Source organism: Colletotrichum abscissum, assembly GCF_030869225.1.
Source record: "Colletotrichum abscissum strain IMI 504890 chromosome Unknown Scaffold_108.1, whole genome shotgun sequence".
NCBI classification, from domain to species: domain Eukaryota; kingdom Fungi; phylum Ascomycota; class Sordariomycetes; order Glomerellales; family Glomerellaceae; genus Colletotrichum; species Colletotrichum abscissum.
Genome location: NW_026849997.1, coordinates 1 through 27912, shown reverse-complemented (window position 1 = coordinate 27912; position 27912 = coordinate 1). Strand labels below are relative to the sequence as shown.

Sequence of the window (27912 nt, the reverse complement as noted above, 5' to 3'; positions counted from 1 at the left end):
CGGCAGCGTCGCCGCCTCGGGACGCTGCCCAAAAACAGTGCGAATACAGCACATGGAATATCTTCAACAGCTTAGGCTCTCGCGTCAACAGGCTGATCACACTCCAGTGGTCTTGTGCGTCCGCAAGACGCGCCAGCTTGCCGATAATGTCGCACAACACGGCATCGTCCATCTTGGCACCGCGCCGCAGCAAGATCGACGCCATTACGGGGCTGCCGTGACATGTCGAAAGTGCCCAATCGAGACTCGTCGCGCCATGCGAGTCGCGCCTGTCAATGTCTACAAGACCCGAAGAAAGCAGCATCTCGACCTCCCAGCGGCGCCTCTCTCGAGACAGCTTCAGCAACAGAGGTCCTGTCCAGTTGCAGCGTGCCGATATGCAAACCCCCTCGTTTGGGTCAGCGCCCGATTTGAGGAGGAGTTCGATGAGCCGTTGCTTCGCCGATGCCGTCCTGCCATTCGTTTCTTTGACCCGGGCCAGGAGCGCGAGCTCGAGCGGCTTTTGATCGAATATACGGAGTGCTGGGTCGGCCCCCTCGACCAATCCGTCCAGCTCGCCCGTGGCGTCCGCTCCAGCCTTCAACAGTGCCAGGGCGGCGGAGAACATGCCGTCCTCGCACGCCATGCTGAGGGCCGTCATGCGCCATGTGTCGATCGTCGTAGGCTGGTTCACGTCGACGCCGAACTGCGCCAGCTGGCCTATGACTGTTTCTGGCGATGGAGACAACAGGGAGTGAATCAGTGGCGTGTCCCCGTTGTTGTCGGCCTCGTTCACTTCCATCCCTTTCTCGTCGACAAGGTACGTGATCACTTCGGTGAGCCCCGCGGCGGCGGCTTGGTGGAGGGCGTTAATTCCGAACTCGGAAGACTCAAGCCGTGCGCCGCGCCGAAGGAGAATCATGGACGTCCTGGCGTCTCCGCTGAGAAGAGATAGAAAGACGGGAGTACGTAACCGGCAGTCCGGGACCCCATCGATATCGGCACCGTGATGAAGGAGAAACGACACAATGTCAGCATAGCCTTTGGAAGACGCCAGATACAGGGCCGTAACGAGGAAAGGGCTATATCGATGGCTCTCGGTCATATACATGGTGGCCGGTCTATTGTAGTCAGCGCCGGCTTGGAGGGTATGCCGGAGCGTGGCGAGGGCCACCCGTGTATCTCTACAGTTGGCAATGGTGTTGAAAACGGCGGAGTATTTTCCCATTTTCACATCGTTTCTGTAAAGTTTGGGGTTGAAGAACGAATGCCAAGTGCGCGAGCATTGTGCGAATACGGACTGGTCATGGAGCTCGCTGTGATTGAAGACGTGCCACGCCACGTCTAGGGATATCGACTCTGCATGAATAGACTTCATAGCGAGTGGAGTCTGCCGTACTGAGCGACACGATGTGATCTGCGACGAAAGCACGGCATAGCAAGAACACGAGGCAGTCACGCTGTTGCTGTAGGCTTGCCGACCTCATATCCAACACAAGAATTCAGACTTCGTCACATGGGACGGCGCTTTACGCCAGAAGCATCTCATACATACATTGCAGATCCAGAGTTGACCATCTCGTTCAAGAAAGTTCTTACGTTCGGCTATTCGGGCGTTATGGTGCTTCCTTTGGTAATGAAAAAGGTATCTCGTTCATCCCCTGGGTGGACCACGAAACAAACTTGCGAATAGTCTCTGGCTTTTCTGGACACATCTTGAAGATACGGTAGCTTCAGAACTTCAGGCTATTCGAAAAGATTCTTATGGCTCTGGTCTGGGTGGACGAGGATGTCAAATGTAAAAGTGATGTTGACGCCGGCTTTCAACGCTTAGCCGCCCCTACAAAGCCGACGAAACCAAACAGGCCTTCACCATACATCGTATTCCGTCAGTGTCCAGACATTGTGACTTGGGGACTTAATTAGCTTACAGTACTGTGAAAGACACCTACAGCAAGCAACAACATATTCGCATGTACCATCAAATCGCCTAACCGTGGGATTCACACCAGACTCTTCCAACAGCCCGTGTTGACGTTTGGGAGCCGGAGGTATGCGTTCTCAAAAACGTGATCAGGAGTTATTTTGTACAGTTTTGATCATAAGTCACTTCCTCTCTCGCAAACATTCTCCATGTTTGAGAAACCGAAAGTTGCTGTGATGGGCCTCCGCAAATCTCTGGTAATGGCTGTAGCGGTTGGTTTCCAAACCAAAATGTGGGGTCGGGATGGTGTACGGCAGTGCGAGGGGCAGCTTGTAATCAAGAGCTACTCCAAAGCATCCATAACCAGCTTTCACAGTAGTCGCTCTCGCACTTCTGACCGTGGTCGCATGTACACAGTCAGAACGACTATGGGCCCAGCCTGTGTGGGTCAAGTCCAAAAAGATGAAGTGTGCTGCCAAGAGGAAGCAACATATGATCAATACTATACCGAAACGCTTTCCTCCTGTCAGACTGCCCCAGGACATTTGTTACGGTACTTGTTTCGCCCCAAGCGATCTGACTCATGCCTAACCAGAAGTATGAATAAGGCTAGCAAGGGTATCCTTATACAAGGGGATCATACACTCACTATATAGATATGGGGTTTCTTCCCATAGCCATTCATTCGTCGTACTCATCGATATACACAAACTGACCCCTGCCTGTCTAACTGTTGCTCGATACCCTCCTTTGACATTCTTTTCCAGCTCTGGACCCACATTTCAGAAGTCGAGATCCAGGAGCAGGGTTGGGAAGCTGCTGCCACTTCGTTGTTGCAGGTTGCTCCTGGCGTTATTACGAGGATCTCGCTTGCCGGCTAGCCCATCTAGAGCATCCGCTTTGGCTCTCACCAGGTAGACTTCGGTTCTGGCTAGGCTCTCGAACCACACTCCCACACCCCGTTTGTATCACCGGCCACCCGTCTTGAAAGTTGCTTATGGCTTTTGAGAACCGCCACTTAAGACCTACGCCGTATTTTGCGTTTTGACCGGCGTTGTCTCCAGCCGCACGACAAGGATCTTGCTTCCCTGATGCCCTGTCTGCAGCATTTTGATCTGGCTTTTCGTAGGCCCATTTTGCTGTCGGATTTGGGATAGAGAGAAGACGTTCTTGGCCATGCGACTATGGCCGTGCCTGCCAGTATGGAGTAGTGTCGAGGCCTCGAGACTCAGCTGTGGCGTCGCGGCGACCAAGACGCACACGCCGTCGTGACTCCTGATGGATTGTACCCGGACATGAAAGCGGGTTTCTTCCCATACATCTTGTCTATTCTGTACGATCCATCACCCACTGTGGAGGAGCCCCTGTGGCTGGTCTGCCTAGAAACGCAACCACGGCGGAAAACCGCGGCCGCCATCAAGTTGTCTCGTCTGCTCTCCGAACATGCAGCTCTGGCATCATCCGCCTTCTATACTATCACTCTACGTGGGGCTACTTCACTTGACCTGGCAGTTGGAGCAACCAGACGAGCCCCACGACTGTACAGTCTGCGGTAGCTTCAACCTCTAGCTCTGCTCGCTGGCCTCAGACACATTGGTCCCAATAGACACGCTCGACAGAGGGTCTTGGAGTGATGATACGTTGCATTCGGAGACATTTGTTTGCCTGGCGCTTGTTTGGGAAGCAGTATGCGCACACTCATGACATGTGGGTCTCAAACGTGCCGTGGTCAACATTTGGTGCAAAGGAACCGTCCACAAGCATCATGTTTTCAGAACTGCACTCAATATTCTCGCCTTTGAGAAAGGCGCCGTCAAACGGAACGCCTTCTAGACAGAAGCTTCTACAAGACCATGTATCAAACTTCCTCCTCTGCGACTCCAGTGAGGAAAGCGACAGTACCAATCAGAGCCAGGGGCTTGTACAAGGCAATCCACATCGAGGGATGAGCTATGCGACTGGCACAGCATCTCCAGGCATCGCGGCTGAAATCAAGACCGCCTGCTCTGCAGCGGCTCGACATCCTAAATCAAGTAAGAGCGGGACAATGACTTCGTATAGAGTGGCACACGTCTATGAGGAAGCCTCCGTAGGACGGTCACTGCATCTCAGGACAGCCAGCCAAGATGGCGATATTATCACTGATTCTTTTGGCTGGAATTCGAATGACCCTTACGCGAGGTCTGCTGATTGCGGTATCCCCAGGCCAGACTCACCCACTATGGGAGAGGATTGTGGTTGCTGTAGTTGTATCGCCAGATCTTCTTATGATGGACAAGCATCGAGGTACCCATGAGTAGTGAGACAAAAGCAGGTTGCTGGCGAGAGGCTATGCGCCAAGTCCGTACATGAGAGTATGGGATTTCTCGTAGGAAGCTCAGGCTCGTCGGCATGCAGATCTTGACAAAGCCAATACGTCGCCCAGGTGTCCCCGGATCACTCGCCGCTTCTAACGTGGTGAGCGTGGATGAGCGTGGGTGAGCGGGGTGAGCGTGTGGGTAAGGAATCGGGTTACGGGAACGAAGTCACTGTTATCGAGACTTAGATGATCACCAGCTTTCCGTAACGATTGCATGCAAGTGTAATGGTTTCTTAAGCACTGTGAAGTACGGCTTTACCAAATGAAGTTAAGAGCTGCATGGGACTTCGGAGGCGCAGTCCTCTCGCCCAATGAAGTCCCAACACCACCTTAATTATGAGACTACTTGCGAGGCAGCAGCGTGGCGGTCAGCGTTGCCTACACAATGTACAGTTCATGGTGCCTTTTCAATTCGACATTCAAGCCCGCATTACTTCAAGCCTAGCCAGGGAGCTGGTACCTACAACATCTTGATGCTCATGCGGAGGAGGACGGCGAAACTTAGGTTAGGAAATTCGATTGCGGCGGCAAGGGCCCCCACCAACTATCAGAACGGACGCATCAGACAGTTTCCGACAGTCGCAATAGAACCATAAATGTCACCAAAATCTTCCCCACGGCAGACATGGTCAATTAAGGGCGTTACAGGATGGACGGAATCACGGCAGTAACAGTCATGTCAAAAGGGCACAAAAGTTGGCTTCATCACTGTACATAAAGAGCGGGGGCGCTGATACCAGAAACTTAGCGAAGTGGTCTATGCAAATACAATCAAGCATCGGGCTACGGACGCTACGGATCGTGGAAGGTCTTAATAGGGGTTAGTTAACTGGGAACGGCGAACAGCCCATCTCGTCGGCGACACACTGTGCAGCTAACACGGCAGCGGCGAGCTGGTTACAAGCAACTAGCTTTCCAGTTACTTCAGGTTGCTCGTCATAAACAGCAAAGTGTAGAAGATGGAACAAACAAAACAAAAGATCATGGCAGCAGCCGTGCGTGGCCAAGATCCCGTAAGCAAGGTAACCGAACAGCATAGACCCAATAGTTTAGGCACTGGAGATATAGTCTGTTCACATAGACTTCATTAGGTTACTTGGTTTGAGACCATTCATCGGCTACCCTTTGCTGCTGACGCCCCGGCGACCCCGTTCACCTTCAGTTACACCGTGTTGACTGTTGCGTCGCAATTTCCTCTTGGCTGGAAGAGCTCTTGCATCCTCAGCGGGCGAAATTTTTCTGGATGGTCGTGCAGCCCTTGCTTCTGGTGTTAATGGCGAACTGTGTTGGGAGATATCAGGCTCGATAGTTTTCCTAGAAGCATACGCGCGCTGCGGCGGAGCCCCAGCGGCATTGCCTGAACGTCATCCTCCTTACGCAAACTGCTAGCAGTGAGAATGTCGGGCTGTGTATCTTGGGCCGTGTCTTGATCCATTACCGTACTGGGTTGAGACTGCGTCTTTATGGCTGCTGATGAAAGTCTTGCGTTGACTGGCCTCCTCTCGCGAAGATCGAACATCACTCTCTTCCGGGCGCGTCTTTCCGGAGGCTCTTCATCGATTGCGAGTTTCTTCTTCGTCTTTCTTCCGCCACACTTATATTGATTCGTTGTGGAAAGGCTTGCCTCAGCCTTGATTGAAGGAATTTGTTCCAAACCCCATTGCACAAGAATTCGGTGCCGAGCGGCATCTCTCTTAGCGCCCGCGTAGTCGAATGTGGCCCGAACGAATTGTACGATGAGGAACGATTCGTTTCGGGCCTGCTCCAATCGTCGCCTTGCAGCAAGCAATTTCTCCGTGCCATATTTCATCATCGATACCCGCTTCTTTCTAGGGATATGCAAACGCTTCGGGTCCTCTTGGGTCAGCACATATATTTGCTTCGCTTCAGACTCTGCCCTTTTGTAAGCCTTCCTGGCTTGATGTTTCTCTCTCTGGCCCTCCATTCCTGAAGCAGCTGTGCGCACAAACTCTTCTGCCTCGTGAGGTTTGAGAATTTTCTTCTCAGCAAGTTCTTGCCAAGATCTATCGTGCTCTGGCTCCAAGCGTTCGATATCGCTGGTATACTTATCAAGCCACCAATACTCGTAGTTGAGGTACCCGATCCATGTCGACAGCCTGCCCTACTTCGTGGGGTCTTCGTCAAGTTCGAGTCGTTGTGTGAAGTCATGTGATGCAAGTCGGCGCTTCACCGATTCAGCATAATCGCGAAATCCTCAGCACCCGTGTTCTTTGCAGAGGCGTCGCTGTCGCTCACGTAGCGATTGTTGCACATCCCACCCCGACCTCAGGCATGACGGGTCCGCTTCGATCTCGGCCAAGCGTTTGGCGCGTGTTCTACGCAAATAATACCGCTGCATAATAAATTTCTGTCGCTCAACATAGGCTGGAAAGCCGCCGTCCTCCTCTTCACGATCTCGATTATCATATCGCCGCTTGCGGATATCCTGCCATCTCTGCAGCTGTCTCTGAAAATCGTCTTCTGCCCTTACTTGAGTAAGAGTTTTCTGCCAAGGCCGCAGCAATTCAGCGTAGTCGTCTGGTTGTCTGTGTACATTCTGAATAAGGTCGATGGGGTATGATGGGCAACCGCCGTTTCGGATAAGCTCGTGATAAGTCTCGGTTTCGAGTTCCGTCGAGTCATAGGGTGGTGTAGGAGACCTAGATTGAGCTACGGCTCCAGATTGTAACCTACTGGGCTCAGAAGATGTGGAATTGATTCAAACAACGTAAAGAGTGAGTGTCAATTTCAAGTAGTTCCACTAGCCGGGAAATGCCCGACAAAATAGAATTATTGTGTTCTCAGGCACGGCAGTCATGTTGAATGAGTCGCCTTTGCTCGATCTCAAGGCTTTAAACAATTTCGAGTTCATCCACTCCGGCGAAATCGATGGCACTTTCATAGAACCATCCAACACCAAGTCTCTCCAGGGGCGCATTGCGTTCAGCGAGAAGAAGCAGTACGTAATATCTGCGTCGCCCCTTCTGTTGGTCCTCGGCCTTCCCTAGTAATGCACACTGTAGCCCTTCAGACGTCTTAGGTGTTCTGTAATCAAACCAAGCGCGTCCGACCTCATTTCCTCCTTGGTGGTAAATTGTCTCCCTGTTGTCGTTGGTTCCAGCGAACGGTATGACACCTGAAATCTTCGCAACCCGAGCACTCAGACGCACCGCGTTCTCTGAAAACTTGATTGCAGTATCCCAGTCAGGATGTTCTCCAATATCCAGATAATCGATGGATCCTTCGTATGCCATCCAAGACCACGTCGGAGGCTTTTTGACTTTGATACCGCTAAAATCAATCGGACCAGCGGGAGTAATTAAATACCAGAGGAGGCTCTGCTGCGAGTATGGCGCAGCGCTGAAGATGCCATTTTCAACTCTTCCGTCGCTCGACCGTCCTAAGGCGAAAACTTTGGCCAGCTCGCTGGCCAAGGATTTGATTGCGACTGGTCTATCAGTCTTTTTTGTGAGACCGTAGCTAGAATAGTCCTTAAAAAAAGATTGAAAAAGCTTGACTCGAGTTCCCAATGATCGTGTCTCTAGAGACCGAGGAAATGTTGGGTCGCTTCGAAAGGAGGTTTTCCCACTGTCTTCATCAGCAAACTACCAAGTTTTATTGTCGATTCGGGGGAACTCACTTCCTCATATAGCCTTGCCTTCCCCAAGATATACCTGCTCCGCATTCCCAGAACGTCCGCTTTTCGGTGAAATGCACGATACGTCGTGAAAGTGCACGTTCCTGCAACACCCATGCACGCTTATTCAACACGCTTTCTTCCACTGACTTCTCAAAGTCTTCCGGAAACTGATCCTTCCAGTATGTTGGACTGGGCGCTGATCCTCCTCCATCAAGAAAACCTTCCGTGAAATCTTTCGCAGAGGTGGCAGCAATGGTGCAATAAGCATTCTTGAAAACCTTGTTCATCTTCTTCGACTCCCTTGCCCAGTCTGCTTCATCACTTTGATTGATACAGAGGGAATCTATCCAAAGAAATTCTTTCCCAATTCTCTTCGTCACAATTATTGCGTGCTGAAATGTCTTGGGCAGGTCTCGAAATGAAAACCTGGCGTTTCCGGACTTTTGGAGTTGATATTTCTCAGGTGCATAGTCGTTGCTTGGGTCACCCCAACGGTGAGACAGAGCCACGTACTCTGTGCCTTTCTTCAGTTGCCCTGCTTCAGCAATAGTCACGGTATGGGGCTCGTTCTGAATTGTGCTATCACTGCTGTTCGAATAGCAAGACTGGATGGACTCGTCGGTCAGAGAGCTCAAATCGATCAGCCGGGTCGGCAGCTCATTTGAGCCACTGGCACGGCAATCCTCATGTCCTTCACTGAGGGCGGGAGGTAAGTCCTTATGGTGTGCATCGCAACAACGAAGCCACGTGCAGATCAAGGAAATCGGGTCGTCTGTAAGTAACTGTTAGCTGCCGTCCGTATCTAGAACAAAGCTATCAGGTTATCAATTGAACAGGCGGCAACTTACCGGGGCCGTTGCTCTCATTCGATTGGCACCACTTTGATGCCTGACGCCACTGGTCCTCACCGACCTAAGTCCATTAGCGGAGCAAACACACGGTCGCCATCGTAGACGGGGCCGACACTTACATACTATTCCATCGCAAACGCCAGTCATCAGCAAAGACACGGTCGCCATCGCAGACGAGGCCCATACTTACTGCCTATTCCATCGCAAACGCCAGTCATCAGCAAACACACGGTCGCCGTCGCAGACGAGGACGACACTTACCCGCTATTCCATCGCAAACGCCAGTCATCAGCAAACACACGGTCGCCGTCGCAGACGAGGACGACACTTACCCGCTATTCCATCGCAAACGCCAGTCATCAGCAAACACACGGTCGCCGTCGCAGACGAGGCCCACACTTACCCCCTATTCCATCCCAAACGCCAGTCATCAGCAAACACACGGTCGCCGTCGCAGACGAGGACGACACTTACCCGCTATTCCATCGCAAACGCCAGTCATCAGCAAAGACACGGTCGCCGTCGCAGACGAGGCCCACACTTACCCCCTATTCCATCCCAAACGCCAGTCATCAGCAAACACACGGTCGCCGTCGCAGACGAGGACGACACTTACCCGCTATTCCATCGCAAACGCCAGTCATCAGCAAAGACACGGTCGCCGTCGCAGACGAGGACGACACTTAGCCGCTATTCCATCGCAAACGCCAGTCATCAGCAAAGACAGGATCGCCGTCGCAGACTAGGCCCATACTTACTTCCTATTCCATCGCAAACGCCAGTCATCAGCAAACACACGGTCGCCGTCGCAGACGAGGACGACACTTAGCCGCTATTCCATCGCAAACGCCAGCCATCAGCAAACACACGGTCGCCGTCGCAGACGAGGCCCATACTTACCGCCTATTCCATCGCAAACGCCAGTCATCAGCAAAGACACGGTCGCCGTCGCAGACTGGGCCCATACTTACTGCCTATTCCATCGCAAACGCCAGTCATCAGCAAACACACGGTCGCCGTCGCAGACGAGACCATTACTTACATCCTAGACAAACCCAGTCAGCAAGGAAGCGGTTGACATTAGAGCACGTACGCTAATATACAGCCCATGATCTCTGCTGCCATCTGCTATTGTAGTGTGCCGGGCCATGGTGTATTGATCTAAGCTGCAATGTGAGATGCCGCGTGGTTGTCCTGCTGGCCTTTATATGTATCTTGTGCGCCCACCTCTTGAGGCGGGGCTTGGCCACTTGCCAGCGATGGGCCTCTCTGATGGGTCTCTGACAGTTTGAGCATCCTTAACATTTGGCAGAGAACACCCTGGGCTATGTCGTCAGTGGCTGCTGCGTGTATCCCTGCAGGCCATGAGATGCCGCGGCACCCCCCTAGACATTCAGGCGTTACACTGCGATTTACTTCACCTATGCTGAGCCGTCGGCGGGTTCTGCGGCTTGATTTCTAACCGAGAACAACAGGATTTCTCGACTTCTTGGTCGCCACATTGACATCAATCACTATCTCTTTTAACCATCATTTCACCACCGCTCGAAATCGTATCAAGGGCTCCTGAACCTTACCAAAAGGGGAGCCCACGTCACCGAAATGTCAAACTCCCTTTTCGGGATCAACCAAATTAACAAAGAACTCCTTTTTACCATTGATGATGAGGGACTGTTGCACCAAATCTATGGGAAATTTCCCCAAGAAATAGATCGTCTCAAGCGTGCTTATTCTATCAGCGACAAGCACATTACCCACCCTTCGAAACCATCGCCGTCCCAGATCCTCTTTGGAACTCAGTATGAGGAAGTCAATCGCACCCTCGTCAGCGTCCTGTCGCTTCGATGGATCTACCGCGATCAGTACGAGGTCTTCACGAGAACGCAGCCGAGTCCTGTTGTGCTGACGCGCCCATCCTTCGACTGGGTGCGGGCTGTCTTCATGAAAAGGCTCGAATGCCCGGAGGATCTCTATGCGTTACTTGTGTATATTGTTATCAACGACCTCGGAAAAGACCCTCAGCTTGCGACCGACTACCTCTTCAAGACAGGCGAAGATATCTCATCTCTGAATCACGACATCATTCTCCTCAAAGCTGTCAAAGCCGGGCTCGTTCCCTCAGTCGACAGCCTTTCACAAAGACACAAAGAAGAGATCATCCGCGGCATCCAGCTCGGCGCGGAGTTCAACCCTGGCCAGCTGGCACAGTCGGAAAACGCGACTGCATGTCTGTTCAGCTTGGTCAGAATGAGGGGCCGCGAGGAGGAATTCAGGTTCCACTTCATGCAACAGCTGCTCGATATCTCTGGCGCCGCAGGACACGAGGACTGGACCTGCGCCAAGAAGCTCATCCAGCCTATCGCCGAAGCATACCGGAATGTCTACGAGGTAGCGATGGGAATCATCTCTGACGACCAGGGACTGCGGGAAGCGTATGATGTGATTCTTGTTCGGCGATGCGAGATGCTCCACCGGAACGGGTTCAGGTCGCTGCATGTCACGCAGCCGGAAGATCGGGCGATGATGAGGCTGCTCTGCATGGGCGGGGTCTCCGACGCTGTGCTGGCGGGGGTGTATTGGTCGGCGTGGGAAATGCTCGACCATCGCACGAAAGGCAACCTCGTTCACTCTCTGAACGTCGATGGATCAGTCGCCGAACCTGCCATCCAGCCGACCTATTACCCAGCCATGCTTGCGCAGGGGCTCCGTGGGGCGGCGGAGCTATCGCGGGAAGAGCAGGTGCGAAGGCTACAAAGCATGTTGCGGTACTTATCGCGCGTGATGGCTTCGACGGAGGGGCAGGATGGTCAGGCGGTGGTCATTGAGCGGAGTGTGCTGTGGGTGGTGAAGGATACTGTGCAGAGCCAGGCTTTTCAAGACGACCCCACAGTCCTGGACAGGACAGCGGTTCCCAGGAGTGCGATAGCAGTGCCCGCTTTGAGGCGAGAGATCTCACCACCAACGTTCCCGTGAGCACGAACGCGGATGTCTACTTGGATTCTGTGGGCGTATGGGGTCTTGCGAGTGGGAAGGATCTCGACGTCTGATAGCCTACTTGTAGCCGATGGGTTTATGTCTCATGTTCTCACCCAACGCACGCGTGTGGTTGCGCATCTGGAGCGCTTCGAATACGAGCTCAGCGAACATTGGTAGACGTTACCTCTGTGTAATGCATGTCCAAAATCTCTGCTGGTCACCCTCTGTTTTGGGCGATTTGCAGAGATCCCAATCATTCCCGCAGCTGCGTATCTGCATGTAGTGAGGGACGGCGTGTTGTAGTCTGTGGCTGTGCGGGCTTTTTGAGAATCGCCCTCAACTTGCATGTTCGCAAATCGAAGCGGCCAAGGCCGTAGCCGTAGCTTGGCGCGGAAGATTCAAGCCGCGAGGTGGCCAAGCCGAGGCGGAAACGAGGGATATATCCGATGAGCATTTTCGGCCGGAAGGGCATGCAAGTGAAAGCACCCCGGTCGGTCAACGGAGGCCGCCCTGTAGCTGGAAACTAGCTGTCTCGCACATGGCCGCTTACCAGCCTCCCTCCTCAATACTCTGGGGCTAGGTTGCAGCGCAGATCTCGCAGTGTGTGGCATGCTGAAGGGCGCCGTGGTCGACGTTTCGGATGTTCCATGCACTTCCCGTACGCACGGTGTTCTGTGCTTGCTCATGGAACGGCCTGGATTTTGCACCGGTCCACACCGCTGAGATAGCCCCTGAACAGTCATACATCTGCCCTCCTTGAGAGTGGAACCGTAGGTGTCTGGCGCTCGAGCTGCAATCCACTTGCGTACAGACGCACGCTGTATGGGTGAGCGCGACGTGGACACATGGATGGCCACCCTTTTGAGTGAGGCAACCCACCGCCTCCCAGCTCATCTCGCAGTGTGCACGCACTCACTTCCCATCCCCACCGATATTAGTCCTCTGGCCATGCCCCGCGGCCCGGTCCGCACCCCCGTGCGCCCCCACGAACGGATTGCCTTACGACGGTGATCGCGTCAGTGCCAGAGGCGGTCGGATAAGCCTTTCAAGGCAAGCATACGATGAGATCGGTGTCTTGAGAACGGTTTGCCTCTGATAGGCGCCACCCGGATGTCTCACGTGATGGCCTGCCAAAACTTTGAGACCCGCAACACACTTCTCGCTCCCCATGCTCGACTCGGCCCAAGCTTTTGCCTCACGACAATTGTCCCTCAATTTTGGAGTTCACATTGACTTCGAAACCCGTCGCAGACGAACCCTGTATTCAGCTCGCCAAAGAGGGCAAGAGCTCCACAAGCAGATGTGAAGACGAACCACGCTTCCGCACGTACTTTTACACAGGCAGTGGGTGGCTTGGCCGCCGACGTACTTTGCGTGGCCGGCCAACTGGCTTGCGTTGCACTTAGGCAAACATCCAAGACGGGACAGATGTTATCCCCTTGCCACAGTAAGCAGCGTAACGTTTATTGCGGCCTCTTAAAGCATCCGCCGTCTGTCACATTCTCTGTTGTCCGAGCCTGCCGCACACGCCTATCTCCTGACACCATGTACCCTTGGAAAGAAGCGTTCGCCTCCTGGGCTGAGTCCACCCAGCTCCAGATCGACGCCTTAGGCCTCATCACCATCCTCGGAGCAGATGAAGTTAACGTCAGTGTCGGTCGCCTCATTCCCAACCGCTACGCCGAGTTCCTACCGCTACTGGGCGCCTTCGTCCTCGCAAGCAACCAATTCACGAAGAAGCAACCCAACTTCGAGCTTTACAACCTGACGGAGGGGATCAAGACAACAGAGATAGCAGGCTGGCTCTCCCGCTGGCTGAAAGCTCAAGATTTCCACCAGATCCATCACAGGACCCAGTGGGAAGTGCAGAAATCTCCGCCACGGGGTCTCTCCTACATCTGGACGGCCTTGGCGATCAGCGTCCCGTGCCACGGGATGCTGCTGGCGCTGACCGTGCTTTCAGCCGACTGGTGGGGCTTCCTGAACGTCTTGTCCATGGTTCTTTCGGTTGTCGTGCGAGTTGTGCTGGTGCAGCAAAACCGGGCGGGGATTGATCACGCAATAACCGAGGCAGAACAAGAGGCCCAAAAAAGAAACCAGGATATGACCCAAGCAAAGGTCATTCTCATCTTGGACGACTCAAAAATCGTCACAATGGAGATCTCTCGCCACCTCGTCAAGCCAGTCTTCACCAAGGCCCCGACGATCCCGAACAGTCACCTCTATAGACTCGTCCGATGGGTTGGCTGGACAAGTTTCGCGGTTCATATTATCAGCATTGGAATGGCGTCGTTGCAGACGCAGATATGCACAGTTGTGTTGATTGTGGCTTCAACCATTTTGACCACGTTCAGATTTGGCTCTGTCGACAGGCGGTTGAGAAAGCTCACTACGAGCACGGTAGCAAGTGCGGATGAGCAAACACAAGTAGCGTGCCCAATATCGTCAGGGTTGAAGGCGGTTTGCTCAAGATACCCCGAAAAACAACACAACAAGCAACAGAATTGTTCATTGAATGGGAAAATTCCAGAGCTGGGGACTAAACGTCGAAGAGATCTTTTCATCTGGCTACAGCTCACCGACGCAGAGCTCGAATTGATGAGGACATGGAATCTTATGCCACAGGAGAAAAATACTGAGTGGTGGGAAGATTTCAATAAAACACGCAGTAATTGGAGAGAGCTCTCATGCCAGACACAAATGTCTACATAAGCTACAACGACGCAGTTTTGCCTCGTTATCCCGCAATCCTACGTAGTCCCATCAACCTTCAGGTGACGTAAATTGGAACCATGCCACGTTGGCCATTGAGAGAGACCTTTTGCCTATTATTATTGGCAATAGCAAGTAGGTATCTTTGAAACCTCTATCGTCTAGGTATTCCATAGTCGAAAGGTCATCGCCCGTAGTATTTCGCAGGAGGTCATCACGACTAGATTCCGCAAATGAGGCCACTGGTAAACGCCAAGCTCGGTACGCAGAACCAGACAAGGTGGAAACGGCGACAGAGCCAAAGTAGGAAGATTTGAAAGAGGGAATCCAGAGGCGAAGAAAACACTTGTGATGGGAGAATGAAAAATCGACGCAGCAGGAAGAGACACTTCAACAAAGAGAACCTTAGTAGAGGATAGACATTTCAGCGAGGAATTGGAAACAGCTAGCCTTGATGAGACGGCAGGGCGAAATGGGGCGCCGCAATTCATTGCCGACGCGTCGGCTGTTGGCCAGACCCCGCCATCCGGGCAGGGTTGCTGACTGAAGAGCGGCTGAAACCAAGTAGGTTAAAATCAATCGACGAGAATTGAGCGTTACGCTTTGCGCTCCGCTGAGGTAAGAAGCACAGAAGGTAGCAGTATTAGTTTGTTGGTAATCGGAACAAAGGAGCAATTGGACGGGCGGGAGTGGCTTCAATTGGTGAGCTGGTCGAGTGGAAGTGCTCTATCCGGGCTCGGCTATCAACACACTTTGCTCTGTAGTTAATGCAACTCCGACAAGATCCCGAAGTACCAGAACGCCAAAGTCGAAGACATCAGGTGCACCGAGTGCATGTCGGACTGTCTGGCATCAGAGGACAGGAGAGCGTCAGATATCAGATGTAGACGGAATGAACGATCAACACCAGTAACCGATGAGACAAAGACTCGGGCTTGAATTGTGAAGTGGAGGAGGACGAGGGAGAGGATTGATCGAGGTAGGCGGCGCGCGGGTTGGGGAGGAAGAGGGGGAAAATGAGGGGAGAATACAAACCCACGCGGAGTCCGTCCCTCAACACTTTCTCTATTCAGCCTTAGACTAGTCAATCGACGGCTCCTCTACGTTGCACAAGCCTAAGAGCCAGCCTTTTACACATTCCAGAACTTTCCCTAATTACGCATGTAGAATATGTAACAAAACCTCCGCTCTCACCCTTCTCGAATGGCGCCGGGCCTGCCACTGCTAAAGCTTCTGCTTGTACTGGAGTAGTTGCCCTGACTACTCGTGATAAACACCTTATATATTGCTGTCAACTCCCTGATGTAACTTGAAGAAGTAATACGCGGCCCGATCTACATCCAACAGCTAATCTTGATCCATCGACTGCATGACATTCCGCACGATATTCTGGAGGTAGCCAAAGTACGTTCTGCGAATTTTTCGTGATCCAGACGCCCTCCTGTGAGAGCATTTGACTCTGATCATTGAAACCTTGAATTGGTTCTTTAATCGTTTTCGCGAATATGTTTTCTAAGCTACTATGGCCCTCCAGCGTGCGCTGGCACTGGCCCGTAGCTGCGTCCCAGAGCTTGATGGTATTGTCGCTGGAGGCCGATGCCAGCTGCCGCCCATCGGGAGAGAAGGTCACCAAGTTGACCCAACCACTATGGCCCTCCAGCGTGCGCTGGCACCGGCCCGTAGCTGCGTCCCAAAGCTTGACGGTGTTGTCGCTCGAGGCCGATGCTAGCTGCCGCCCATCAGGAGAGAAGGCTACCGACCTGACGAATTTACTATGGCCCTCCAGCGTCCGCCAGCACTGGCCCGTAGCTGCGTCCCAGAGCTTGATGGTGTAGTCGTAGGAGGCTGATGCCAGCTGCTGCCCATCGGGAGAGAAGGTCACTGAGTTGACGGAGTCGTTATGGCCTTCCAACGTCCGCTGGCACTGGCCTGTGGCTGCGTCCCAAAGCTTGACGGTGTAGTCGTAGGAGGCTGATGCTAGCTGCCGTCCATCTGGAGAGAAGGCCACCGACCTGACGAATTTGCTATGGCCCTCCAGCATGCGCTGGCACCGGCCTGTAGCTGCGTCCCAGAGCTTGATGATATTGTCGCTGGAGGCTGATGCTAGCTGCCGCCCATCGGGAGAGAAGACCACCGAGTTGATGGTGTCACTATGACCCTCCAGCGTCCGCTGGCACTGGCCCGTGGCTGCGTCCCAGAGCTTGATGGTGTTGTCACTGGAGGCTGATGCCAGCTGTCGCCCATCAGGAGAGAACGCCACCGAGTTGACGGAGTCGCTATGGCCCTCCAGCGTCTGCAGACACGTGTTCCAGTCTGCGTCTCCCTCTGTAAGCACAGTAATCCAGGCTGGTGCCTCTATTTGAAACAGTTGCCTTATCAAGCTGCGTGTAGGGCTAAATAAAAGAGCAGCCGCATATAGTTGCAGCGGAAAGCCTTCTGCGCATTGTTTATAGGAAAGAACAAACCGACAGGCATCTTGAACGAGTTTTGCAAGTTGTGTTTCCGTACTTGCCTATGGAGTTGTTGAGTTATTTCCTAAGATATGGTTCTATTAGACTTACTACCAATGTTTGGAGTTTCTGCATTGCCACCACTGCTTGTGGCATGCCTTGTAGAAGACTCTGAGCCTCTAGCCAGTGGAGATAATGGCTTTTGAGGAAAGCGTGGATGCTGGCGTTATCCTGCAAATCATCGCACGTCGGGCTGTCCGCGGGATTTGCGTGCTGAAAATGGTCAACCCAGTAGGTGGACGAGTACGTCAGAGAAGTCAAAGGGTCTGGGTTAGGTGGTGACATATCCTCTCTGAGGGTTCCAGAGGCGCGTAGGTCGTAGATGTCGCGTCTGAGGGTTCTGGATAACACCTCTAGAGACCTTGAAAAAATAGCGTGGTGCTGATGCGCAATGCCGGAAGGCAGAATCTGGCGAAACGCTCTATATTCCTTGTCCACGAGGAAATCTTTGGCTGATTGGTGCACAAAGTAGATGGTTTCATCGCGCACAATCAGGAAAGAGCCGCAGGATTTGATGACCTTCTTAAGATCCTTAGTAGAGAGAGTTGGCAGTTTCGCAATGGACAACAGTTCTTTCAATGTGACAGGACGGTATACAACTGACATCACGGCTAAAACCTCCTTGCAGAGGTTTGCAACCCTGGAATCAGATATGTAGTCGATCATGCGCGCGTAAAGAGACTCAAGGCCCGGTGGCAATTCCCTCAGGACCTTAGGCATATCTTGATCCAAGCCTTGGTACTCGGCGAGCGCCTTGCAGACCAAGGCTACCCAGAGGAAAGTATCGTTTGAGTTGTCGGTCAAGTGCTTCGAAACATCAATGCGGGTTTTGTCGTTATACTCCTTTAACACCGCCAGTTCATCCACCTTGTAGTGGATGTATGTACGAACAGCGTGGGCGATAGATTCCTTGTTTAGCTCGAGGTGAAAACTGACTTGATGTGTTCGATCGTTTAATATTTCCTCAATCTCCAGCCAATTACGGCTCGAAACGATCCACTTAGCACGAGACGAGGATGACGTCCGAGCAATGAAGTTGAGAAGCTTTGGACGTTCGGTCACACACTCGTCGAGTGCATCAACAATCAAGAGGACGCCATCTAGAGCGGGATCATGCAGCATAGCCGTGAGGATCTTGGACATGACCTCCCAGGCGTTCAGGTCCTCGAATCGCTGCTTGCCACCGCTGTCATATTCCTTGCGGACATGCGGAATGAGCCGTTGATACCGCTTTGCGAGACTGTAAATCAGACCTCGCAGTACGGCTGTTGCACTATTCAGGCCTCCCACAGTGGCTTGGCAGAAGAAATAGGACAACCTGTTGGAAGGTTCCTTCTCTAGCTCGTCAATGATGCCGCATAGGAGCATTGTCTTGCCTTTGCCTGGATCACCCCTTATCCAGAGCAGATGGCTCTGTGCGTCTACACGCCACCGCCGGAAGTCGGGATGGCCTAGGACCCAGAGGTACGAATCTCGAAGGAGACCGCCTTTGGTGTCCTGGATGCGCGTTTTGTCATCGCAGGGATCCGCCTGGAAGAGGTCATTCAGGCATTTCCTGTCGTCCTGGTCCTGTTGCCTTTCCGCATGTTGCCTGGTCTGGTATTGGATGGAAGACGTGACATCTTGAAACTGCTTGAGCTGGCACTCCGCCTTGGCTTCGAGGCCTTGGAGGTGTTGACGCGTCTTTTGGAGGTGTTGAGATACCTTCAGGTCGTGATACTGGTCCGAACAGCCTCGTACGGCGGTCTCGGCGGCAGTTATATCGTCAAGTTTGCCGGTCCAGTTATCCAGCTTTATAGTATCCCTTAAAAAGACGATGACTTGGCTCTTGGAGTGGAGGCAGACACTCCTCATCAGGTATAGAAGGAGCTTCTGGTAAAGCTGGACGATATGTTTCTCGAGCTGACCACGCAGCCCTTCCAGGTCCGGCCCGGCACTCTCCCGGTCGAGGAGGAGGTCGACGAGGTTCCAGTACCAGTCCATTTTTGACACAACGTAAGTGATGCCATCGCGTTGAATACCCGGCTCGGTGAATGGGTTCGCGAGGATCTATACAAGGTCAACACACGCTCGCGGGTTTTTGGAGCAACCAACCTCAAGAGCGAAGGAGACGCCAACCCAGGCAATGGCGGCTTCGGGGGCAGCCTGTACAGCCTTCCCGACCACTTCCTTCAGCGGGGAAGCGATCTGAATCGCATTGTCGATTACCTGTTTGGTAGTCGCGGTCCGTTCTGTCTTCTGCAGCCCGGCTTGAACAAGCCTTTCCATTTGTTGCCATCTTCCCTGTAAGGTAGGTTTGATGTGGTTTTTAGGCATAGTGGTGGGAGTGGAACTGCCGCTCTGAAGTTCGGCTGACAAAAGTGTTTCGTACACTTCGACGACCCCGGGATCGCTGGACTTGAGATCGTCATATGCCCGATTCCAAAGCTGCTCTTTGAGGCTTGTCGACGTCTTGGAAGACGGCGGAGATTGAGGAGGGGCTGCTGGAGGCGGTGAAGCATGAGGTGAAGGAGACTCCGAGCTGCGGAACTTGAATTTCAGCCACTGTAAGCACAACGGACTCATCCTGGGCGACCTGTTCGCCCTCAGTGACGGCAATGGTCAGGATGTTCGAAATGAAGGAGCTCAGCGGGCGCGAAGCTCTGAGGACTAGGCCTTAGGAAGTATTATTTCCATCGTCAATGGTCGGGGCTGGTCTCTCCACAAGTGTTGGTCTTACGGTACGCGCAAGACTACGTCGCATCAGCCGGGCACTAGCGCATGGTCGCAGGTATGGCATGGATGTCGACTTACCGCATAGGCTGGGCAGTATCCCTTTCCATAAGGGTGAGCCCCAACTTCAGGAGCCAGTTAAACGTGAATTGAGTCCGCGGGCGCCGTCAATCTAAACACGAGGTTTTCTCGTCATGACTACCTTCGCATACTCTAGGAGCTGCGGGAATTGAATGGCATACGACAGGCCGGTGCTGTGGTTTCATTTGCACGAAAACCTCTGCCGAACAGTGCTTTGGCTGTGATCATTTCCAGCAGTCATCGCCTGGACGTTCTCATCAGTTATGTAGGCGGCGCGTCGGCGACTGTCAGAGACACACTATGCCTTGACACCACAGTCTCCACTAAGAATTAAAAGAAAAAGGATGATTGGCTATGATGGGTCTGGGCAAGCAACAGACCCGGATAGGTACGCATTCATCACAGGAAGTATTCAGCTCGTATTTGTGTGCACTGGGAAACAGGGCGCGTGAAGGCGAATGCAGTGCATCTGCCCGCCAGGGCGGCAATCACGGCCTACATCAACAGACGGCCAATGGTTGATTGAGGCGGACCACACCACATGCAGCAGTTGGCTTCCTAACGGTTGCAGGGAGGCGAGACCATATTGTCTTTGCAGATCTAGCAAATATGGGCCTCGCGTCGTGGCTGGCCAGCTGGCTTGCGTCTAATGCTAGCCACTTCAATAAAGCAGCTTGGCTGCTGGCAAGCGACTCGGTGTATATAATTACGAGTTGATCCCCCGAGTCACTGCCACAAGGAACCTGTTAGGCATACGCGAACCAACGAAGGGAACCAGCGGGAACTAGGGTTGGAATGAACTTCCAGAAGCCCTCGAGCAAGATTGAGAGGACGTCAGGAAGTGGCGTATATTTTTGGAGTACGCGCTGAAGCCTATCGCACTCCACGCCGCGGGATCTGCGGCAATGACAGCAGCTCCATTGCCGCCGTGACGTTAGGAATAATTAAAACAACTTGATTTGGGATGTGTGTCGTGATGTGATTGTATCCCATCGGGTGGATGGACAGCACTCTCGCCAAGACCACGAGATACCCATTATTTACCCATTATAACCCCGCATTGGAAGGGGCACTTGATGATGCGTCACTTATCCCTAAACCCTCACACTGAACAGTAATCGAATCAACTGTGGGTGGTGAAGGGGAGGGTGTTTGCACTCTTCCAGGCCTCACTCGACGAAGGGGTGTTGCCGAGGCAATGGCGACACGCCAAGATCATCCCGCTGAAGAAACCAAACGAAAGCGGCTACGGTATAGCGGAAGCCTGGCGACCGATCTCGCTTCTGTCGACGCTCGGGAAAGCGCGAGAAGTAAACCGGGAAGGCATCCAGAACATCATTGACAGAGCACTTGAGTGGGAACGACGAAGCGGGGCGACCTTCGAGACGGACAAGACGGCCATCATCCACTTCACGCGCAACTGAAGGCTGCCGGCAGACTCGACCAGCTTCGTCATCAAAGGGGACACTATCTGACCAAAGGACTACGTCAAGGTACTAGGGGTGGCGATGGACACGAAACTTCGCTTCGAAAAGCAAATCGCAGACGCGACAACAAAAGGGCTGGAGGCCGTGCTGGGGCTCAGGCGCCTCAAAGGTCTGTCTCCGGCGACGGCCAAACAGCTTTTTGTGGCGGCCGTAGCACCGGCGATGGACTACGCGTCGAACGTCTGGAGACATAGATGTCGAGCAGCGCAGATGAGGGTGATCAACCGAGTGCAGAGAACTGGCGCCCAAGCGATCGTGGGAACCTTCAACACAGTGGCCACGGCGGTCGCTGAAGCGGAGGCAAGCATACAATCGGCGCAAGAGAGATACGATAGAACAACAATGACATTCTGGGTACGGATGCGAAGCCTTCCCAAGACCCATCCGCTTCGACGTCTGCGAGCGGTAGCCTTTCGACGGTTCCCATCACCTTTCCAGTTGATGGCGGAGGCCTATTGCGACCAACCTCTTGACAAGCTGGAGACTATCGAAGGGCATTCGATCACTCCGTGGGAAGCCCGGATTGACACAGTAGTCGACGACGACGCGGTCAAGGCCACCGAAGCAGTCCAGTCCGGGTGGGCAGTGAGGATAGCGACAGGGAGTTCGGCAAGAAACGGGATTGTGGGCCATGGAACGGTCACAATGCTGCCTGCATCACTCAGAGGGGGTGGCGGCGTGACAACGGCCTCGCGCACACTCGGCCTGAGAACAGAGCAGAACCCGTATGTGGCAGAGCTGGCGGCGCTGGCAGAAGCGGTCAAGTCTCTCCCGCAGAGGCTCGACTACCGGGCTATCCACGTGTTCACCCGCAACAAAGCGGCTGCGCTAGCCATCCGTAACCCGCGGCAGCAGTCAGGCCAACGAGAGATCCGCCAACTATACGCCGGCGTGCAAGATCTTCAGAGGAAAGGCAACAGAGTCACACTCTTCTGGCTTCCATCAGCAACAGAATCAGACCTGTCGAAAGCGGCCAAAGCAGCAGCAAAGGAAAGCACAAGACCGAACAAGACACCGCAGAAACGACCGGCCAGAGCCTACTCGACGGCACTGAGGATCGCTTTACAGAGCGTGCGACAGAAGTACGGAGCTTTACCCAACAACGTAGGAGCACATTCAAAGAAGATCGACGTCGCTTTACCAGGAAGGCATACACGTGACCTATATGACGAGCTCTCTTGGAAAGAAGCCAGTATCCTGGCGCAACTGCGCACCGGCATGGCAAGACTGAATTGGTACCTGCACCAGATCGGAGCAACTGCCTCGGCGCATTGCGCCTGCGGGCATGCGGCAGAATCGGTAGAGCATTTTCTCTTTCGTTGCACACAGTGGACGGCACAACGAACTCAGATGCTTCAACAGACGGAAACGCGGAGAGGAAACCTATCGTACTTTCTCGGAGGAAAAAGCGCGTCCGACCCTGATGACTGGTCGCCGAACGTAGATGTTGTCAAAGAAACGATCAAGTTTGCCATGAGCACGGAGAGACTGGATGCTCAGATCAGCCAGCGGCAAAACGACCATGAGTAATTGCTAACCCCGCCATAACGACCCACACCAACTCACATACCAACCGACAACACCTCCACGCACCCTCGTGCCATCGACAACAGGACTAGCTTCGGCCGCCGATGATAAGACGCCGAACACTTTAGGAGACACCCTCAGGATGGCCTGTTACTAACACCACGAGCAACCGCAGCATTGGTATGTAAAACTGAAAATGACACATACGGAGACGGACAAGGCTTGTATGGGCTTCTGGGAGGCAAGGATATGAACGAAAGTGGGGAATATGTAGATAATCACACGAGCCCTGAATAGCTTAGCCGGGGCGTAATAAACTATGTATGTATGTATGTATTGTGCATATGTCGCTTCCTCTTCCGCAAACATTCTCAATGTTTGAGAAGCCGAAAGTTGCTGTGATGGGCCTCCACAAACCTCTGGTAATGGCTGTAGCGGTTGGTTTGCAAACCAAAATGTGGGGTCGGGATAGTGTACGACAGTGCGAGGGGCAGCGCGTAATCAAGAGCTACTCCAAAGCATCCATAATCAGCTTTCACAGCACTTCTGACCGTGGTCGCATGTACACAGTGAGAACGACTTTGGGCCCAGCCTGTGAGGGTCGAATTAAAAAAACAAAAGCAGTGTGTTGCCAAGAGGAAGCCATATTTGATCCATACTGTACATTACTACCGCCATGCTTGGGCCAACTCACTTGACCTGGCTTTCGGAGTGATCAGACGAGCCATATGACTACACGCGGTAGCTTCCATCTCGGGCTCTACTCGCTGGCTTCAGACACTTTGGTCCCAACAGACACGCTCGACAGGGTTATTTTGGAGTAATGAGATGCAGCACCTACAGCACGTTCATTCGCCTGTCGCTTGTGGTGGGTAGGAAGCAGGATGTGCACACTCGTGACATGTAGGTCTCAAGCATGCCGCAGTCAACATTTGGTGCAAAGGGATCGTCCACAAGCATCATGGGTTCAAAGCTGCATTCAGTATTCTCACCTTTGAGAATCGCCTCATCAAGTGAAACGCCTCACAGACAGAGGCTTCCACAAGAACATGTGTTGACCTTCCTCCTCTGCGACTCCGACGAGGAGAGCGACAGCATCAAGAAGGAAAAAGGACTTGAACAAGGCGATTCGCATCAGGGAACAGGCTTTCTGACTAGCATAGCGTCTCCTGACATCGCGGCTGGTATCAAGACCGTCTGCTCTGCAGCGGCTCGACATCCAACCAAGAATAGCGAGGCAATGTCTTCGTATAGAGTGACACATGTCTACGAGAAAGCCTCCACAGAACGCTCGCTCCATCTCAGGACAGCCAGCCGCGATGGCGCGATTATCACTAATTCTTTCGACTGGGATTCGAATGATCCTTACGCGAGGTCTGCCGAATGCAGTATCCCCAGGCCAGACTCACCAACCATATGAGGGTATCGTGGTTGCTGTAGTTGTATCGCCGGATGTCCTTATGATAGACACGCATCGAGGCGCGCCATGAACAGTAAGACAAAAGCCAGTGGTTGGCGGAAGACTGTTCTATGAACCCGTATATGAGAATGAAAATTTCTCGTGAGGATCGCAGACTCGTCAACGTGTGAATTTTGACATTATCAACTTCACGCGCGACTGTGGTGATAAGGGAAGATGTTTATGAATCGTTGAATCCTGTCTGGCTTGTCGAAGGCTCATAGTCTGGTCCGCCAGGCTCATGATGCATCACATACACACCGATTTAGAACTTATCCGTACGATCCGTGGTGGACATATAAACGATACAGTATTGGATTTTCTGGCCGGTCGATTTGTATGTGTGCCAGCACGAGCTTATGCGTCATCTTCTGTGCCTTCCGCTCATCTTTTCTAGTCTCGGGCTGTCGCCATGCGATGCGTTGTTTGATTGTATCTTTGACATATATGATACAGCACATACTGTACATACATATGCTGCCTAGATAAGTTCTTCCTTTTCTAAATGGCCGGTGCAAACACCATGAGTGCGGATATATGAGCTTGGTTAGCAATGTCAGCAGCCGTGTAACTCACATCAGACGACAAAAAGTCCGACTTATGCCTCTTCCGCTTTCGTCGACGGCTCCAATCAAAGTCCCTCTCGCCTCCGAATGATGGCAAGCTTCTTCGCGCCGTATGGTCAGAAACGAAAAGCTCATCATTGTAGTGCTTCAAGTGGAGTTTTTGTCCACGCTCTGTCCATTCAGCAACAAAGTGCGTATAATTGTCTGGCACATGCAATTGGTCCTAAACCAACGGTTGTGGCTTCCTGTTCTACCTCTCGGATAGCTGTCGGATCCCGTCATTCGGGCTACCCGCGTCCAAAGCTACGTGCTAACATCCGTAAGTGGTGACTCCACGTTCTTCCCGCTAGCAGATGCATCAAAAGCCGATTTTGGCTGCCCTCACAAAAAGGCTGCGACAGAGTTTAGGAAACTAGCAATCACAGAATAGACTCAGATGCGGCTCCACTGCCACCTGGTGCCTAACGCGTTCGTGCGGTATGCTTGCTTGAAAAGGGATGCATTGGGCAGAGTAGAACGACAAGATGATGATGCATCAGACTCATTTTTTACTTTATGGTACGTCAACAATACAGTACTGTCGTACAGTAGTCCGTACCCAACAAATCATGGCTTCTCGTTAGCAGCAGCCAAAGAAAAGGGATAGAACCAACGAGAACTGCGATAAAACGGTCAAAAACATCATGTGGCGTTGTGAGCAGATACGACGACGGCACGGGGCCGATGTATACATCCAAGTCCGCTTCAAAGGCAGGTTCTATGAATACTCGTCTTCCAATGAGCACAATTTCCCTAAATCTCGCAATGAGTTGGTAAGTTCAATCACATCATAGCCCTTCAAGGCCACCTTCAAGGCTAAGGTTTGGCAGAAAACGATCTATCCGGTTCCGGTGACAAGATCGCCACTGGACTATGCGGAAAGAAGATCTCGAAGCGACGTCAAAGGTCAATCTGGCGTGATTAGCGGTTGAGTGCGACGATGTAGCTGTTCAGCGGAGGATCGTAGTTGCATTGATGTCCATTTTTCTTGTATATCTACTGCACCGCCCGGATTGCTGCGTATACTTGGTGTGTCGCTCTCCTCATGTCCTTTGATCCATGCTGTCTCCTTGGGAAAGGCAGTGGGCAGTATATCTACAGTATTGCTCTTCAAATTGACTTATTTATTGCTTTTTGTTGGTTTCATACCGCATCGCGGTTTGTAAGAAGACATGAATTGAGACCCGTTCGCTCATGCATCAGCCAAGACATAATAGCAATTGATCCGTCCGAGTCTTTCGGCTGAATCTGTATGAATCATGTGACCATGGTGATCTTGAAATCCTCAGGTACAAGGTAGTCCAACCCGAAGAAATCTCTACTTCCACTCAATACCAGAAAGGCACTGACGAATATAAGTCGGCAAAACGACTATGATGTGGTTACGTTAGACCGGCGAGGCATGTGGCTCGTGCGTCAACAGGCCTTTCTGCGCACGCAATATAGGTAAAGAGCGCACGTGAGTTACGGTGCAACGACGCCTCTTTTTGGATGGTCTAGTTCGTGGAAAGACGGCTTACCTGCTGACAAGGACGCTGGGGATTGCTCAGCAATACAGCAAGATCCGTTCTGCGCTACAGGCTGGCCCAAACACTTTCCTACCACTTTCCAGCCTTCGAAAGACTGAATGCACACCTTATCAACCACATCAATCAAGGACATCATGAGCCGAACAAGAGATGCCGAGGATTTGGCCAAGTTTCTGCGGAAGAACGTGCTGACAGAGAACAAGAACACGCCGAGGCGGCAGAGCAACGAACTCAGCTTACTTCACTCAACGAACACATCCCTGCCTGTCATTCCCTGGCTTCTGCCAAATTCACCGTCGAAACAGACCGTAGACTGACTTCTAAGGGCTCCATCACAAATCCGCGGAACAGGTTGTGTCTCGCCAGTCTCCGCCCATAGCTCGACTTCGCGCCAACTGAGCATCGCCTTCGGCACCCCCTACTACACTCCCTTGCCGACCGACGCTGTTTCGAGAGCACATCGTTCCTGTCCGGCCGAAGAAGCAGGATCGCGAAGCGCAAGACCACTGACGAGAAGGCCGTCGAGGGCCCCGTCAAAACAATCATGGATGAGCTCAAGAAGGCAAAAGAAGTCCAAAGCGCGTTCGATTCAGTCAACGGACTCGTCTTCGAGAACCACCTGCATGCGCTCAGCGACGCAGCGGCGGACATCGTCGAACACAACCTCCCATCGACACCTCCCTCCACAACGCACAATAGCAAGTCGATCTCCAACAGTTACGGGCCGTTAGATTTGCGTCTGCCGTATCGAAGACGATGACGACTCGAGCAGCTCTTCGATGCTCTATATTCCCGAGTATAAATCACTGCGTCAACTTCCTGCGCACCACCTGCGCAGCACCTGTGCTCGATGAACACACACGAGGAAGTGGTAGACCGGAAGACAACATCAACATCAATTGACCCAGACGCGCGGTTTCAGTATCACGCGGAGAGGCTCACCGCAGTCGCCATCACACGCAGACCTGTTACTAATGACCGAAGGCTTGCTCGAGCACGGTCTATTGACGACGGTTGAGGCGATCGTGTTCGTGAGGCTTGACTGGCGCGAGTCCGAGACGCTTTCCTTTCATTTGGCGGAGCCTTCTCCGGAGGTGGAAGCCCACTTCAAGCATGCCGACCTCCGTACGGCAGTTGCTCCATACTTGACCTTTAGTTTGATTGCTCTCGGCGTAGCAGGTGAGAGGTATGAATGCCGCCATCCCCCATAGCATGAGCAACCCAGCACAATTGTACGGCACGAAACGCCCCCTCCCGCAAACTGGCAAGGCTCGACATCACTTCCTAGAATGCAGGTAGATGGCTCTCAATTACTGAAGGTGTAAGTGAACTGCTGTCTTCCAAACCGCTCCCTGTCAACTCCAGAGCTCGCCCTTCAACTTTTCCGGAACAGCCTCTTTCGCAACACATGAAGGGTACACTTTAATATTCGATGTCTCTATGGCTTTCTCATGGATCGCAATGCAAAACTTGCCTCCGTTCTCTCGGACGGCCTCGCGTAGTTGTGCCAAAACCGCAGCCAACTTGCGAAGTTCGAGTTGGTGCGTTTCCTCCCAACCCG

General features: G+C 52.8%; 13 protein-coding genes across 13 annotated transcripts; 9 read left to right on the top strand and 4 right to left on the bottom strand.

Moving 5' to 3' along the window:
- Positions 1 to 49: 49 nt before the first annotated feature.
- Positions 50 to 1207, bottom strand: CABS01_16546 (uncharacterized protein; the record flags this gene model as incomplete). Its single annotated transcript, XM_060549876.1, has 1 exon — positions 50 to 1207. A coding segment is annotated over one exon (1158 nt), but the record flags the coding sequence as incomplete, so codon positions are not given.
- A 905-nt stretch (positions 1208 to 2112) lies between these two features.
- Positions 2113 to 2559, top strand: CABS01_16545 (uncharacterized protein; the record flags this gene model as incomplete). The annotated part of the gene is made up of 1 exon (XM_060549875.1): positions 2113 to 2559. One exon carries the CDS (start codon positions 2113 to 2115, stop codon positions 2557 to 2559), a length of 447 nt encoding a protein of 148 aa, XP_060405431.1.
- Positions 2560 to 3668: 1109 nt separating this feature from the next.
- Positions 3669 to 4199, top strand: CABS01_16544 (uncharacterized protein; the record flags this gene model as incomplete). Its single annotated transcript, XM_060549874.1, has 1 exon — positions 3669 to 4199. The coding sequence occupies one exon, from the start codon at positions 3669 to 3671 to the stop codon at positions 4197 to 4199; it is 531 nt and encodes a 176-aa protein (XP_060405430.1).
- Positions 4200 to 7078: 2879 nt separating this feature from the next.
- Positions 7079 to 9582, top strand: CABS01_16542 (uncharacterized protein; the record flags this gene model as incomplete). The annotated part of the gene is made up of 5 exons (XM_060549872.1): positions 7079 to 7221; positions 7467 to 7507; positions 7573 to 7730; positions 8503 to 8611; positions 8897 to 9582. The coding sequence occupies 5 exons, from the start codon at positions 7079 to 7081 to the stop codon at positions 9580 to 9582; spliced, it is 1137 nt and encodes a 378-aa protein (XP_060405428.1).
- On the bottom strand, positions 7115 to 8921 carry CABS01_16543 (uncharacterized protein; the record flags this gene model as incomplete). The annotated part of the gene is made up of 4 exons (XM_060549873.1): positions 7115 to 7710; positions 7937 to 8674; positions 8751 to 8814; positions 8877 to 8921. The coding sequence occupies 4 exons, from the start codon at positions 8919 to 8921 to the stop codon at positions 7115 to 7117; spliced, it is 1443 nt and encodes a 480-aa protein (XP_060405429.1).
- A 773-nt stretch (positions 9583 to 10355) lies between the features above and the next one.
- On the top strand, positions 10356 to 11726 carry CABS01_16541 (uncharacterized protein; the record flags this gene model as incomplete). Its single annotated transcript, XM_060549871.1, has 1 exon — positions 10356 to 11726. The coding sequence occupies one exon, from the start codon at positions 10356 to 10358 to the stop codon at positions 11724 to 11726; it is 1371 nt and encodes a 456-aa protein (XP_060405427.1).
- A 1548-nt stretch (positions 11727 to 13274) lies between these two features.
- Positions 13275 to 14109, top strand: CABS01_16540 (uncharacterized protein; the record flags this gene model as incomplete). The annotated part of the gene is made up of 2 exons (XM_060549870.1): positions 13275 to 13983; positions 14084 to 14109. The coding sequence occupies 2 exons, from the start codon at positions 13275 to 13277 to the stop codon at positions 14107 to 14109; spliced, it is 735 nt and encodes a 244-aa protein (XP_060405426.1).
- Positions 14110 to 15665: 1556 nt separating this feature from the next.
- CABS01_16539 (uncharacterized protein) lies at positions 15666 to 19773 on the bottom strand (the record flags this gene model as incomplete). Its single annotated transcript, XM_060549869.1, has 5 exons — positions 15666 to 15701; positions 15850 to 16734; positions 17003 to 19000; positions 19046 to 19526; positions 19745 to 19773. 5 exons carry the CDS (start codon positions 19771 to 19773, stop codon positions 15666 to 15668), a joined length of 3429 nt encoding a protein of 1142 aa, XP_060405425.1.
- Positions 19774 to 23102: 3329 nt separating this feature from the next.
- On the top strand, positions 23103 to 23456 carry CABS01_16538 (uncharacterized protein; the record flags this gene model as incomplete). Its single annotated transcript, XM_060549868.1, has 1 exon — positions 23103 to 23456. One exon carries the CDS (start codon positions 23103 to 23105, stop codon positions 23454 to 23456), a length of 354 nt encoding a protein of 117 aa, XP_060405424.1.
- A 263-nt stretch (positions 23457 to 23719) lies between these two features.
- Positions 23720 to 24178, top strand: CABS01_16537 (uncharacterized protein; the record flags this gene model as incomplete). The annotated part of the gene is made up of 1 exon (XM_060549867.1): positions 23720 to 24178. One exon carries the CDS (start codon positions 23720 to 23722, stop codon positions 24176 to 24178), a length of 459 nt encoding a protein of 152 aa, XP_060405423.1.
- A 311-nt stretch (positions 24179 to 24489) lies between these two features.
- Positions 24490 to 24585, bottom strand: CABS01_16536 (uncharacterized protein; the record flags this gene model as incomplete). Its single annotated transcript, XM_060549866.1, has 1 exon — positions 24490 to 24585. The coding sequence occupies one exon, from the start codon at positions 24583 to 24585 to the stop codon at positions 24490 to 24492; it is 96 nt and encodes a 31-aa protein (XP_060405422.1).
- An 881-nt stretch (positions 24586 to 25466) lies between these two features.
- Positions 25467 to 25754, top strand: CABS01_16535 (uncharacterized protein; the record flags this gene model as incomplete). Its single annotated transcript, XM_060549865.1, has 2 exons — positions 25467 to 25595; positions 25653 to 25754. 2 exons carry the CDS (start codon positions 25467 to 25469, stop codon positions 25752 to 25754), a joined length of 231 nt encoding a protein of 76 aa, XP_060405421.1.
- Positions 25755 to 26485: 731 nt separating this feature from the next.
- Positions 26486 to 27562, top strand: CABS01_16534 (uncharacterized protein; the record flags this gene model as incomplete). Its single annotated transcript, XM_060549864.1, has 3 exons — positions 26486 to 26617; positions 26731 to 27077; positions 27274 to 27562. The coding sequence occupies 3 exons, from the start codon at positions 26486 to 26488 to the stop codon at positions 27560 to 27562; spliced, it is 768 nt and encodes a 255-aa protein (XP_060405420.1).
- Between the last annotated feature and the right edge of the window lie 350 nt (positions 27563 to 27912).